Source organism: Lathamus discolor, chromosome 4, assembly GCF_037157495.1.
Source record: "Lathamus discolor isolate bLatDis1 chromosome 4, bLatDis1.hap1, whole genome shotgun sequence".
NCBI classification, from domain to species: Eukaryota; Metazoa; Chordata; class Aves; order Psittaciformes; family Psittacidae; genus Lathamus; species Lathamus discolor.
In genome coordinates this window covers 41,743,072-41,756,786 of record NC_088887.1, presented here as the reverse complement: position 1 = coordinate 41,756,786, position 13,715 = coordinate 41,743,072, and the positions used below count along the sequence as shown (strand labels likewise).

The following is a 13,715-nucleotide window of genomic DNA, read 5'->3' as shown; positions in this document are numbered from 1 at the left end:
AGAAATCAGATGTCATCAGGTCGAATCCCCATCTTCATTTGATAAGGTTTTGAGGGTTTTTTTACTCTCACTTATTTGCAAGGAAAAAAATGTGAACATACAGTGACTTAAGTCCAAACATGAAAGTCTGACTCAACAATAGCTTGTGACATGCTCATATAGCTGTTTGTAAATACACTGCCCGCAGTGGATAACCTACACTGGGAATTACATATCACTGTTGTCTCCAACAATGCCTACCTAACAGAGGTTAAAAACTGTTTACTGTACAGTCCTGAATAGACCATAATTACACTACCAGCCACCACCAAGCTTTCAGGTTTCATCAGACACTCCGGGTTTTCAAGAAGCTTCTTCTCACCTCTACTCAATACAGCTGAGATTCCCTAACTGGCTGGTAAGAATGCTGGGTTTCTTCCTGCTGCCCAGACCCTGTATATAAATCTTTTAATGATGCCCTACAGTGACATATATTGCCTCTTTAAGAACTGTAATTTAAAAATGCAAATGAGACAAATGCACAAAGGAAAGAAATTAATCAAGTAACACTGCTTAGTATCAGTTGTCTCAGCCATTGACTCCTTTATTGTAACAATAATTAATGCTATCATCTACATTGCTTTGAGAATAAATAACAGTAAACAGTGTTATTATACATATGGACATACAGCTTAACTACTCTCCATGAAACAATATGATACGCTGTACTAGACCTATCCCACTGAGTATAAAAGCTGACAGTGTCTCTGCAGCTTAGTAAATGGAAGGTACCTATGGCACCAAAATGCTACTGACTGCGTCTAGATCAAGTGGATGAACACCATAGCATGTGTCACTATCCTGATAACTGGACCAACTGACATGACCTTTGGGAATTTAGTTTTATCATTTAATGGCTTTTCTTCAGCCTGCAAACCCAAAGTGTAAGAAAGGACATGATCTGGGTTACATCGCATTACAGGGTTGGATGCAAACAGAGTCTGCAGTCAGAAATCCTTCCTGAACACTAGACGAGAAGCAGTCATAATGGAAATGCCTAAAGTAAATAAATAGCAAATAAACAACTTCAAAAGTATAAATGTAAGGTGTCCATTTGCAAACCAAGAGTACAATACTCTTGAGCAAAATGTTTCCATAGTGCTCACCTACTCTATAACAGGACATTACTTTGCTCTCTAAAATACCCTCCTCCACTGATAATATGCCTATGGTTTCCTTTTCAAGGGATGCAGGGATAACTTCTACCACCTAACTTCTCCTTCTCTGCCATAGTCATATTTATTGTCTCTTACATGTGTGCCTACACAGGATGCTATCACATACTGTTAGAAAGATGACTTACCCTAGGTCTTACTACTATCAAAGGCTGACAGAACCCAGCCAATCCTATTTTCTGAGATCAGAAGTTTTATTATTCAGATTGTAGTTACCTTGAAAAGGACATCAGTGAACAAGCAACCTTCAAAGAAAGACTGAATGTATTGTCCCAGTGGATTTCAGTAGAACACAAATGACTGATGTGTGCAATAGGCAGATATCTTACAAATACAAACATGGAAAACAATTAGTTGAATATGAATAAAACCTCATATTAAATGCATGGTTTACTAGTTTTTAATACAAATTATTATAGCAGAGAGAGGCAGTTTAGCCTGTTCAGGCAGCATTTCAGAAGGACAAATCACAATACACAAACCAAAAAGCATAAAGTTTATCCACCTTGGGTCATTCAGAATTCGAAGGTCACATTGCTCCAGAAGAGCAGCCAGACACCAGATCAACACTGCAGCTGCTGCGAAAGCCTGCTGGAGGCTCAGAGGTACCTTCCAGCATTCTTCCACCTTGTGTTAAGCGACTCTGACATTTCTCCCACGTACTCCATAGAGAACTGCCCCCCCCCCATCCCTCCAAATTAAATGGAAAGCTGTCACCACTGCACTGCAGTCTGCAAGGCTGAGGGTGCTTCTCACCCTCTTGTCTTGCCTTGGTGAGTCAGGAGAAACAGGTGCACACAGCAACATTTCTGACTGCACCCTGCTACTGCAAATACTGTTCACAGTGACACTAATGCACCTTGAGGAGACTCGTACTGACTTTACACAGGAAGGCTGGAGAAGAGGGACACTAACAGTAGGGCATGACAGGCCAAGTTCTCCTGGGCCATCACTGCAAAGGTTAGAGTCATTTTCATCTTAAAGGTAAAATACTACCATTGTGAACTGCCTGCTGTTAGAAGTTCACTCTCAGAAGATAATCTGGAAAAAAATAAAGCAATCTCAGACCACTTTGATTCCTGTTCTTCCCAACTCCCCCTTCACCCAAGGGTCCCTGAACTCTCCAGGACAATGAAATCACACAAATTCTGATTTCAGTGATGGCCTGGAGCCATCACGAGGGATGAGAAAATTTATAAGGGGGCTGTAAAAAAGCAGTGTAAAACAGCAGATCTGCTTCAGGGGAACTGCTTTTGGAAAGAAAAGCAGCTGGAGTCGTTCTTGGTACTTTGAAGCCTTTCAGAGGGAAGTTAGAAGAAAATCAGAGTGGCTGATAACAGTGTCAATGCAAACCAGGGTATGCCTGTCAGCCTCTGAAGACTTGCCTACCACTTATTTTTACTACCTTTCCTATTTCAGCATTTATTTTTCCTCTATGCTAACATCTACTAGATACATTAAATGATACGGCTAAGGTCATTGCTGCAACTGTTGCTACTCTGACTTGACCATTAAACAGTAATTAAGTGATTTATTGACAGCTTATTATGTAACTTGAAGTAGCTATAACTTCAAATGAAGAGTGTAAATTGCCCAACAAGAGTCAGGAATTGATACATCATTAAAACTGATAAAATACTATGTTGCTTAAATTATAAAGAACATCAGTCAAGAACAAGCATTTTAGTATCTTTAAAGGAAAAGCTTTTGTTAAAAGAACAACTAATTAGAATTTTTTTATAATCATATTAAATTCCAAATAAAATATTCTTCAGTTGTTACAAGTATCTTTATAAAAAGCTGCATTTCAACAAATGAGCTCAAAGAGAATTTGAGAACACCTCCTTCGTGGGCAGGTTATTTTATGATTTCTTCCTGTAGGTTCCTTCTCTGATCAACTCCCTGTTGAAGGCAGGATACAGGACTTCCTGAACCAACAATCTGACCAGGTACAAAAGTATACAAAGCATGTTCCTACCTTCTTTTATTAGTTTATAAGCTCCCAAGTAATTTATCTTCATTTTTATAAATACCCAAACCTCTAAGGACAGAAATCTGAATCCATAATTTTGAAACGTGGAATCCATAGATTTTAGCAAAATATAATACAGCAATTTGTAGGTGTGTGAACTGGATGTGTGAAGAATAAAACTGATATTACTTCTTTTTCTCACAGAAGTGTCTCTTGTGTCCCAAAGGCAGATGAGGAACATTACTGTGTGCAAGTTGCACCTTCCTTATTCACTTAAAAAAAAAAAAAAATAAAAATCAAGCTTTCAGTAATTTGGAAGGATTTAAATTAGACATAACGATCCCCTAGCAAATCATGATATACTGACATGTATAGAGAGCTACATCACACGGCACAATTATTCCCTATGGGCTAAGTGTAGGAGTTGGAAAATTGAAATGAAAACTCTTGACAGCATTGAAGTACTTGGTCTCACTTTTTTACATTTACCTGGACTGCAGAATTCATGTTTTCTACCACAGTTTTTAAATGCATACATATTAAACTCTTTACTAGCTTCTTGATATGAATGGGAAGAAAATTTTGAATCCTAATATCAGGTAAAAAATTAGGATCTAATGAGTATGCAATACAAAAATCGACTTTAATATCTTCTCAGATAAAATATTACTGCAGTCTGAAAAGACTTCAAACATCCCATTATTACCGTTTTAACCTGAGGCAAAGCAAAGCACTGAAAATACATCAAGGGTTCTGTTCAAGACTAAACGGGTTATGCTTGTATTATACAATTTGTATGAGAGTTAGGCAATGATGACTACACCCACTTCAAAAATAAAATAAATAGGTAGGTTATTCAGTAGCACTTTTATCAAAGCTTCACCCCGTGTGGCAGTGCACAAAGTATGACCTTGTCTAATCTGTTTTGAACAAGTATATGAATGCCCAAGTTTACTAATAAAATTACACATTATGTATCCTTTGCTAAAGCTAGTTTTGTTTCCACATTACTGAGTATTTGATCTCAACCCCAAAAGAAATAAAATTAGCTACAAAGAAGACTACCCTTCTGGAAAAGGAAGACTACCTCTTAAAAGGAAAACAGCAGGGTTTTATAACAAAAAAAAAAAGCAAGCGAAACAAGACCTGCCTAAACATGTTCCTCCTTTATGCAGTAAGAAATAAGAATATCTTGAACTCTTGACATTTGGGCAATACTCGTAGCAATAAAACTCAGTTAAAGTAAATGAAAACTGACTTCAGCAGTCACACATCTTTTGAACTCTTGACCTGAACCTATCAGGACGCTTTTCTCCCTTACATATAGTTACCTTTTCACATCTTAATGTTCAAGAGTGCTCTAGCTGAAACAGGGAAATACCAGAAGAAAAGCAGTTGCAACAGGACATCAGGTCTGACCAACAACAGTATCAGAAATGACATGCAACCTAAGGATCAAAGAAGGCTGCAGAGTCAGCACGGTTCAATTAACAGGCAACTGCTTGAAGATCTAGCTGTATTAAAGGGATGTCTACATGTGCAATTATTATTTGTCCTGAACCTTGTAAACCACTCTCTTTAAGAGCAGAAATATAAAGGACACAAACAGGGCAATACGTTATAATTAAAAGGCAAGCCAATACTTGTCTGATTTTGCACTTGGTAAGCCTGAAATTACACATCTTATATCCCTTTTTGACATACAGTATTCTGTATTTTGACATACTGTATTCTGGTTAATTTTTAAAGAACTCGCTGCCACAGTGCTAATACTCCAAGGGAAAAAAAAAAAAATCTTCGCACTGCCTCATTCTATTTTGCCATATAATTTCTCTAAAATATTTTCGGTATGCATTTAACCACAGAGCACTGTAGAGATACCTGAGTTAGCTCAAAATAGATTACACAGGCATAATTAGACTGTTTTCAGCAGCTAAACTAGAGTTTAGCAGGAGATAATTTAAGCTATTTTTCACCATGGTAAATAAGCCTCCACTGAATGCTAGATTTCACTGCCCTACTGCTCAAGCTGGCTCATTTAAAGCGTGTGCTGTATAGATGTAACCTCCTTTATGAATGCAGCATATTCACTGACTTTTTTTTTCACAGAAATAGCTTAATTTTTATTATACCCTCTATTATTTATTAACACAACCATTAAATCAAAGAGTAAGCTATTAAATGTCTGCCAAGCAGCCTATACCAGAGCATGGATTAACCTATTTTATCTTATAGATGTGCTTCTGTCAGTAAAATCCAAAGCTGCTAAGAAAATAAATAAAAAACCTCCACCAGAGAGGCACATCTGAAGTCATAATAAGCATGCAATTTGGATATTCAAAATGACATCATGACAGCTGCCATGCCTTCCAAGTATTGAAAGTGCTTTAAAAATAAAGCACTGGTAACGCAGTTTGGCAAATTGCTTCAATTGGCTTCCTACCATCCAAAAGTCAACATTAGCAGCAGCTTGGTTTGATTTTTTCATCTGCCTTTTGTAAAGTAGATCAGACAGTGAAAAGATTCAGGGTTTTTTTATTCTTTTCTGTCACAGTCTTTCAGTAAGAGTTTGCAACAATGCACACAAATTACTCTGTAAACTCAGCGCACATTCCAAGTGCACTAACCGAAATACTATTTTTTCCACGGCATGTTTGAAATGTGTTATTATGCCTTACGCACTTCCCTTGCAGAAAATGTTAACCTTGATAAAAGCACTGCCTCTTGCTTTCACTTAATTTTGTCTTACTACTCCTGGTAATCTTTGTCTAAACAATCCATTCAACTGGAAAAAAACCCAACCAAACAACAATCTGGTAGAGGTGTCTTACCTAAAGACTGGTAAAGCTCAGTCATCTTGGGATGATCCCAGCAGGTCGTTTGCGTCTCATGGCTACAATACAAAACACGAAAGTTAGTCAAGTAAAATTTCTCTCTCCATCTCACTGTGATTGATCCAGGATGCACATCAAAGCATGGTGCCAGACCACTGCCTGCAGCCTGAGCTGCTCTGGCAGGGGGTCTTAGTAGTGGCAGACATTAACTAATTAAAAGTAACGCTAATATTAAAAAGACAGCAAGTATTCAGATACGCAGTAATGTTTTGGGGAATCTGCAAGAACACCAATCTATTCTTAAAAACTTGTTGTTTTGTACAGATTGTTCTCTGGTTCCTCCAGACTAAAGGAGAGACATTTAAAAGTGTTTAATTCTTGAAGTGTTTAAGGGACTTCTAACCAGATACTGAGATACATGGTATTTTTCACCTGCTTTCCCCTATGTGTTCCATGCTTTGCCATATGGTCCTTTCAGTCCAAAGATCTGCACTAAAATCCCTATACAACAGCCCACTGATCCACCGCCAGCTTATGCCTTTCAGACCCATGCGTTGCAGCCCCCTTATCAGTGGTCTTTTTAGCAAAGACTATTGCTGCTCCTCTTGCTCCCTAGGACTCCCAGGCCCCTGCCCTTTTCCTGCAGGTCCCTATGCCATGTCAGGAGGCAAGAGCTGTTGGGAAGCCAGGGAAAAGCTAAAGCAGGATTATGAAACGCTGCACTATGACTAGAATGTAAATTGGACAGTCTCTGCATTGAGGCTAGCAGTCTTCAGCTTTGCAATACAACATGCTGCCAAAAGACAAGCAGTGTGAGAAAGCCAACAAATGAAGTGTTAACAGGCGTAGTAGCAACTCATGTCTCCTAAGGTTACACATTTTATGTTTGGGTTTTTTTTAATGACAATATAGCTAACGTGATCATGTTTCCATTAACGTAGAAAACTTGAAAGAAAATTCTCCTGTAGCAAATAAAGACCTGTCCACTCAGAATTCAGCTACATTAAAAGACAACAGTGAGTATTCATTAAAAAAATAAATCTGGAAAGTTTATGTAGCACACAGCTGCTATCAATCACATTTGCAGTTTCCATACTTAAGACATCCTAGTTCCAACAACACACATCATTTGGGAGAACAATGCAGGAGAGCAGGACCTGGTCCACAGCACTGCAGAGCTCTTGAAGCACACACCTTCCAGCTCCAAGAGAATGAACCACAACCTAGCCATCAGTTGAATGCACCTGTACTCCCAACTGTGTGTTGGAAGACTAGTACAATCAGGTTGCTTTAGATAACAGAACAGCCCTTGAGGTCTTTTTGAGGCAGAGATATTCACAAGTATACCTTTACCCTTCACATGCTAAGACAGGTACAAATTTCAATTAATCACTTCAACACCACCCCTACTGAAGGAAAAAAGAAAATAGTGACATTTTCTCACTACGATTTAATTTTGGTCTTGAAAGACAAGCTATTTATTTGATCCATGTGAGTACTTTACTGGCCTAGTAACCTCTGCATGTTCAGTAGCTTACTATATATAATGTTTCCAGATTTTGCTCTGTAACTGCAAGAAAGAATGAAAGGGATCACAAGCACTAAGCATAAGGAAAACATGCTGCCTTAGCGCTGCCCTAGTTGAGCATATGCTTTTAAACAAACCCCGTCTCATCAGCCTCAGCATCCCCTCCCTCCCCTTCCTAATTCCTGCTGTGGCTGAAGGCAGTGAAAGAGGGAGGAGGACACTAGAAGAGCAAAAGCAATCTTGGTTTTTGCTCTGGTAAAAGAAAGAAAAAAGCATCCTGCAAAGGGAGGCGGATTTAATCACTCAGAAATCTCAGCCCGGCTTGTTTTCTTAAATGCAGAAACAGGGTAGCTTCAAATGAAAACCTGTGGTTCTGAGCCACCTGCGCCTGAGCTCCTGCATTTCCTATCACACTTGGTACGGGCAGGTTCTGCAGAGAAAACGTAGCAGCAGCAGCAGCTTTTGCCATCCTTTTTTTGTATTTTGAAGAAAATAGGAGGAGTTTCATTTGCACACTGAGTCCCTAAAAAACTTGGCTACCTGAAGCCCCTGCTTATACAACAGCAGCCCAAAGGCAAAGAGGAAGGGAGCATACTTATCACAGAAGAACCCTGTAGACAGAGATGTCAGGATTCAAATGAACAGACTGCAGAAACAAATAAATATTCAAACCCACAGACCCTGGACCACAGTTTGGTTGTTCCCAATGTCAGCCCCAGATCAGCAGTTCTGCAGGCATACGCCTGGCTGCCCTGGCTTGCTTCCCCATAGACAGGCAGCCCCAGTAGCAGGGGATATTTGAACAGCAACTGTCCCATGGTTTTATGCCAAATCCAGTAGTAAAAGTGAGGAAAAGAACTTATACATCCCTGAACCTCTGAGAATTCCCCTATAAGATTAGCTTGGCAACCCCAGATTGTTCTTTGGTGAACCATTAAAATATTTAAAAGCCATCAGATATCTGGTAAAGATCTATCTATACAGGATTACAGAATCCCATGCTGTGTTGGATAGAAGAACACGAGGATCATCTTAAATGCAGAAATCTATTATGGCTAGTCACTAATCAACATTACACAGATGAGCAATTTATTGATTTTTTTTTTTTTTCATTTTTAAGGTAAGGCCTAACCATATATCCATGGATTTAGTGTGCATGGCTTAAGCTTATGGCATTTACTAATCCTCCTGAAACTTCATAAATGCTTTTCCTAAGATCTTGTAAATAACACTTCCATTGCCAAAGAAACATTGTACTCCAACTGTTTTCAGATATTTTTAATACTAGTAACCCCAAACCACTACGTGGATTGCTTTTCTTTCACAGTATAAAATTAATTCTCATGGCGATGTACATTTTGTAAGGAATTATTTACTTCATCTGCAAGTGACAAAGACTGAGTTTGCAGGGCACATACCTTTCCCCTCTATTCACTCTTTTATTTATAAACACAGTTGCAACTTAGAGGAAATACCTCTTTCTTCAGGCTATAAAAGTTAAGTCAGTAAGGAATCAGAGTCTTGCCCTCGTCACCTTCCCAGCTGTGACTACCCGTGGGGCAGAGTGACCTGGATCCAGCTGGTCTGTAGCAGACCCAGTGATGGACTGGTGAGCTGTCATTATACCTCTGCACCCTTGCAGTGGAAGACAAGGGCTTTCAAGGGAACTGATTCTTGGTCCCTGTGATTTCTGAAGAGGTTGAGTGCCCACACAGAGCCAGGGCAGCTTTTGCTGGTACTTTACATGCAGAACAGAAGGCTTCAGCTATTTCACTCCAGCTAAAAAGGCATTTACCTCTCAACATTTTCAGTTCAGAAAATTATCAACGATTCTGCACACCAGGGCAGCTCCAGGAAAGGTTAGATTCCATTGAGGCTATTCTTCATAAGCCTCTTTGCCATTTTCAAAGGCCATTTAATTGTGAGCTTTGGAGTTGGACGGGTGGGGGAGGATTTGTGTGTATGCCCTTATTGTGAACACAGTCTGAAGTGAAATGCCAGCTCAGCAGTTTCAGGCAGCCTCAACCACACTTGGGAATGCTGTAGCATCCTTAATAGATCTGCAGCAAAGCATCTGCCAGAGTTTCAAACTCCGGTGAACAAGGCCCTTTACAGCTTGCAAGTCAGAAAGCAGGAAAAGTGTAGTGCAAGACCTCTTGACTAAAAGCAGCTAAAGCAGGGTGAGAATACGTGGAGAAATAGTACTCAAGATGCGTTTCCAATAAACCATCAACATAAAAAAGGCATCGGTGCACACAGCCAATAGTTTTGCAATATTGCACAAGCTCAAAGGATACAGTTTTCAACTTGGCTCTACATTTAGGTCAACTAAATTGATCACTAGCTTTTAAATCATGGACATTCTGCAACAAATAAAAATACAGGTGGGCTCACACGGCGTATTTCCCTCTTTCTCATCTGACTTAAGCTGCAAAGGTGGAAAGGAAATTAAAACCAAGGCCTGTAAAGGAGAACAGCAGCAGTGGATAAGGATGACACCTAGGCACTGGTGTGACTGGCACGCTAAATACACTGATAATTCAGTGGGATGAAAGCAAAGTCTTCACTTAATACATCCTTTGGGAACCACAGGACCACTTCATTAAAGGATGATTATATTATATTAGCAGGGATAATTTTTATGTGGGGAATTCTGTCACACTATGCCTGCGTCAACTCCACTGTTCCTGCCAACAGCAGAGATTTGTCTCTCATCGCTGTCGGTTGAGCCAATAACATAGGATTGAAAACCTGACATCAAGAGATGATATCCTAATAGACACGCTAGCTGATTTACAGTTCCCCTGTTATAACTTGATCAGTTTGGACAAAATACAGTTGCTTATCTTCCTTTTATACTACTTCTGAGCAACACCAGTAGCGGGCAGAGTGGAAAGCAATGTTCCCTCCACCACCCAAATTCCTGCACAGATTCCCTCTCCAAACATTCCTGCACAAGACAAACTGAAACATTTGCAAACCTTTGAACTGTTTCTGATTGCACTCTTTTTTTCTTTTTTTTTCCCCTTTTTAATACATACCTGGGATTCAGCCTCATGTGTATTCACTGCTCAGATCCAGAATCTAGAATTTTAGGCTGCAACTGCAGAGCCCTTTTTTAAACTCTTACATCCTTCCTCACTGGTGATACCAGAGCCAGTTCTGCTGCACTTCTCCCCTTACCCTTCATTAGAAAATGCGACATGAACTAGATGTGCATGTGCATAGAATAAGAAATTCTATCAGGCAGCAGTAAATAGTTACATACACTTACGAAAACAACCAAATTATAGTATTTTACAAAGCACTGAACTGAACCATTTTCAAACAACACGATTTACATTACCTCTCACCTTTTTTGGCTTTAAGACGAAGAAAATGTTATTCCAGCCACCTTATGACTGTTGTCAAAAAGCCAAAATAAACATGATGGAGTTGTTTGGATTTTACTAAACTAACCCAAACACAATTGGAATTGTTTTTATGAAGAGACACTACCAATCATTTGAAAGAGAAACGTTTTTCACAGTAGATGACACTGATTGCAAGGATGACCTAACAGTTGTCTTTTTACAGTGTTTCATTAATTCCTTAGATAAAACAAGTTACCGTTATGGAAAGTATTAGCAATGTGAAAAGGTGGCACTCCTTTGTGCTTTACAAAGGACTACTGTTTTCATCTGTAAATCTAAGGACTACTGATCTGTGAAGAGATTACTTCTGTTTAATCCAAGGATCAGTGTCTTTTCAGGAGGAATTTGACTTCAGCATGTTTTATTGGCTTTTGCAAGATTTATCAGACTGCTGAAGGCAGGCACCAATACATATTAAAGTTTCTTGCCGATACTGGAAATGAATAGTAGGAGAAGGGCAAATATCAACTACCAAGCACTGAGTAGTAACTCTTTTTTTCTGCCCTTGATGTTAAACATTTATTTTGCACACCATGTTGCGGGCAAAGACTCCAGCCCAGCGGCTAAGACTTGGTGAGCCCCCCCCCCCCCCAAGCTGTCACTCTCCACTGATCTATTTGTTTTTCAAAGCCTATCCTCTCCACTTCTGCCAAAGCAATTTCACTGCAGGGTCTTGTCAAATCCAGGCTCAAACAGTGATGGCCTCGAACAATTCCTTAGCCCTGAAAGGTCAGAGATCCTACACAGGACCATGTTTCTTGTTTACTCAGCATACCCCTGCAAAAAAATGCTGTACTTCTCAGCCCAACTTCAGCTGAGCTTGGGGGCCGGGCATGCCGCTGGTGGCCCAGACTGCGAGGTATTTTACAGTAACAATATAAGAGGCAATACAGTGTACCGTATAACAAGAAATACAGCACCCGTAATGCAATAGCCCAGAGGAAACTCCCTCCCAGTTTCTTCTGCCTATTAAGTTTTCAGATTATTTCTAAGCATGACATTGCCGGGAAGAGTAACACATTTCTAAGCACGCCTGTTCCCGGGAATTCCGCTGAAGTTCACGCCTGAACCAAGTTACAGCACACGCTATGCGCTACGCAGGTACGCTCGGTTCTACAGCACTGCGCTTCCCTTCAGAACCTGAGGGGCAGCGAGAACCGCCGGCTCCCGTCCCGCCGGCGCCGCGGGCACCAGCCCCTCCGGCACAACCGCTACCCGGGGGGCTCGCCCTGCCCTGCCCTGCCCCGCCCGGGCTCCCGTGTGTGCGATCGCGCTCCCTCGCCATCTCCTACGCGTTCCAGCTGGACACATCCCGCGCGAACTACGGCCTCCCGAGAGGGAACGGGCGCGCAGTCAACGCCGTTTCGAGTTCCCACGAGAAACCGGGCAGCGCGTTGACGTTTCCAGGGGCACGAACGGCAGGTACGGCCGCACCGCGGCACGGTCACTGAAGACAACGGCTACCCGCCACGCTACTCCCCGCCTCCGGGACCACGACGGGCGCTCGACTCCAACACCTGAGAGCCCCGGAGCACCCCCCCCCCCGCCCGTAGCCGCCGGCACCTGCCGCCCCGCGCCCCCCGCAACCCCTCACCCCTTGAGCTGCTCCCTCATGGCGGCGACTGCTCGGCAGCTCGGCGGAGAGAGAAACAGCGCGGCCGCGCAGCCCCGCCGCCCAGCGCCACTGCAGCCGCCCCGCCGGGAGGGCGGGCAGGAGCGATGGAGGGAGAGAAGGGGCGGTGCTCCCCCACCCTGCTCCGCCCCGGTGCCGCCCCGAGCAGCACCCCTCTTCATCCCCAGGGGTGAGGAGGCACCTCGGCCCTTTCTCGGCCTTCGCCCAGACTGGGGTAGCTCTTCGGCGGCCTGAGGAAGCCCTCCTTGGGCTTTTTGTGGGTTTTTTTTCCGGGGGTGTATGTTTGCTCCCCTGAGGAGCTGGGTGTGCTCCAAGGCTGAAAGTCGGTTCGCCTTCAGCGGAAGGGAACTTAAACTGAGATAGGCACCGAAGCTGGGATGGATTTGAAATGGGCTTTCACCTGCCTTTTTGCTTTGCGGCTGTTAATTTCGGCGCTTAGAACGCTGAGTGGTTTATTTGTGAGTGAAATCAGGTAATCTCATTTCGGAGGGCTTGCCGTGGCCTGGCGGGGGAAGGACGGATGAGCTGCTCCCCTGGAACTGCCAGAGCAGAAGGAACAGTTCTGTTCCTGCCGAGTAACTGGCGCAACGCTTCGGTGTATTAATTCCTGCTTAATATTCAGTACACAAAGGAGAGCTAACAATCTCCTTTTAGTGCCACAAGCATTCCAAATCAGGGCAGCGGGTCTCCTTTTGAGCAAGCTTCACATCTCTGTCCTTTATTCGTTAAAATAATCCTGCCTAGAGAACTGAGTCCTTCACACAGCTAAATGGTCTTTCAAGTCTTACAGATTGTGCAGTCTTGGTGAAGCCACCCAAAAAAGGTGTCTTTCAGACGTACACAAAACCTCTTTAATTTTACACTGGGAAGACACAGACACAGAAGTTGGGAAAATTCATCTCTCCCCTAATTTCCTATAGTTTCTATACCACAGGAGAACTCAAAGATTGCTTTCCTGTTACACAGATGTCTGTAGCCACTGAACTTGGTGGGTTTTATCATATGTACCAGGATATTTAGGGCTCTCCTTAGTGCTCCAGGTAGCTGTGTCACATGCATTTTAGGAAAAACTCAACAAGCAGTTCAAGGAAAGCCCACATTTTTTTTCTAGAAGCATCAAA

General features: G+C 41.9%; 1 protein-coding gene across 15 annotated transcripts in view; it reads right to left on the bottom strand.

Annotated features, from left to right (window-relative positions):
• Window positions 1-13,715, bottom strand: part of DMD (dystrophin) — a 1,176,091-nt gene that overhangs the window by 76,661 nt on the left and 1,085,715 nt on the right. For 10 of the 15 annotated variants that reach the window (XM_065677216.1, XM_065677227.1, XM_065677214.1 and 7 more), the window contains one exon: window positions 6,018-6,079. In XM_065677216.1, the coding sequence (XP_065533288.1) occupies window positions 6,018-6,079 (62 nt within the window). Of the gene's footprint in view, window positions 1-2,597; window positions 3,117-6,017; window positions 6,080-12,555; window positions 12,697-13,715 lie in introns of those variants that run through there. The other 5 variants (XM_065677223.1, XM_065677226.1, XM_065677225.1 and 2 more) reach the window with 4 other exon arrangements.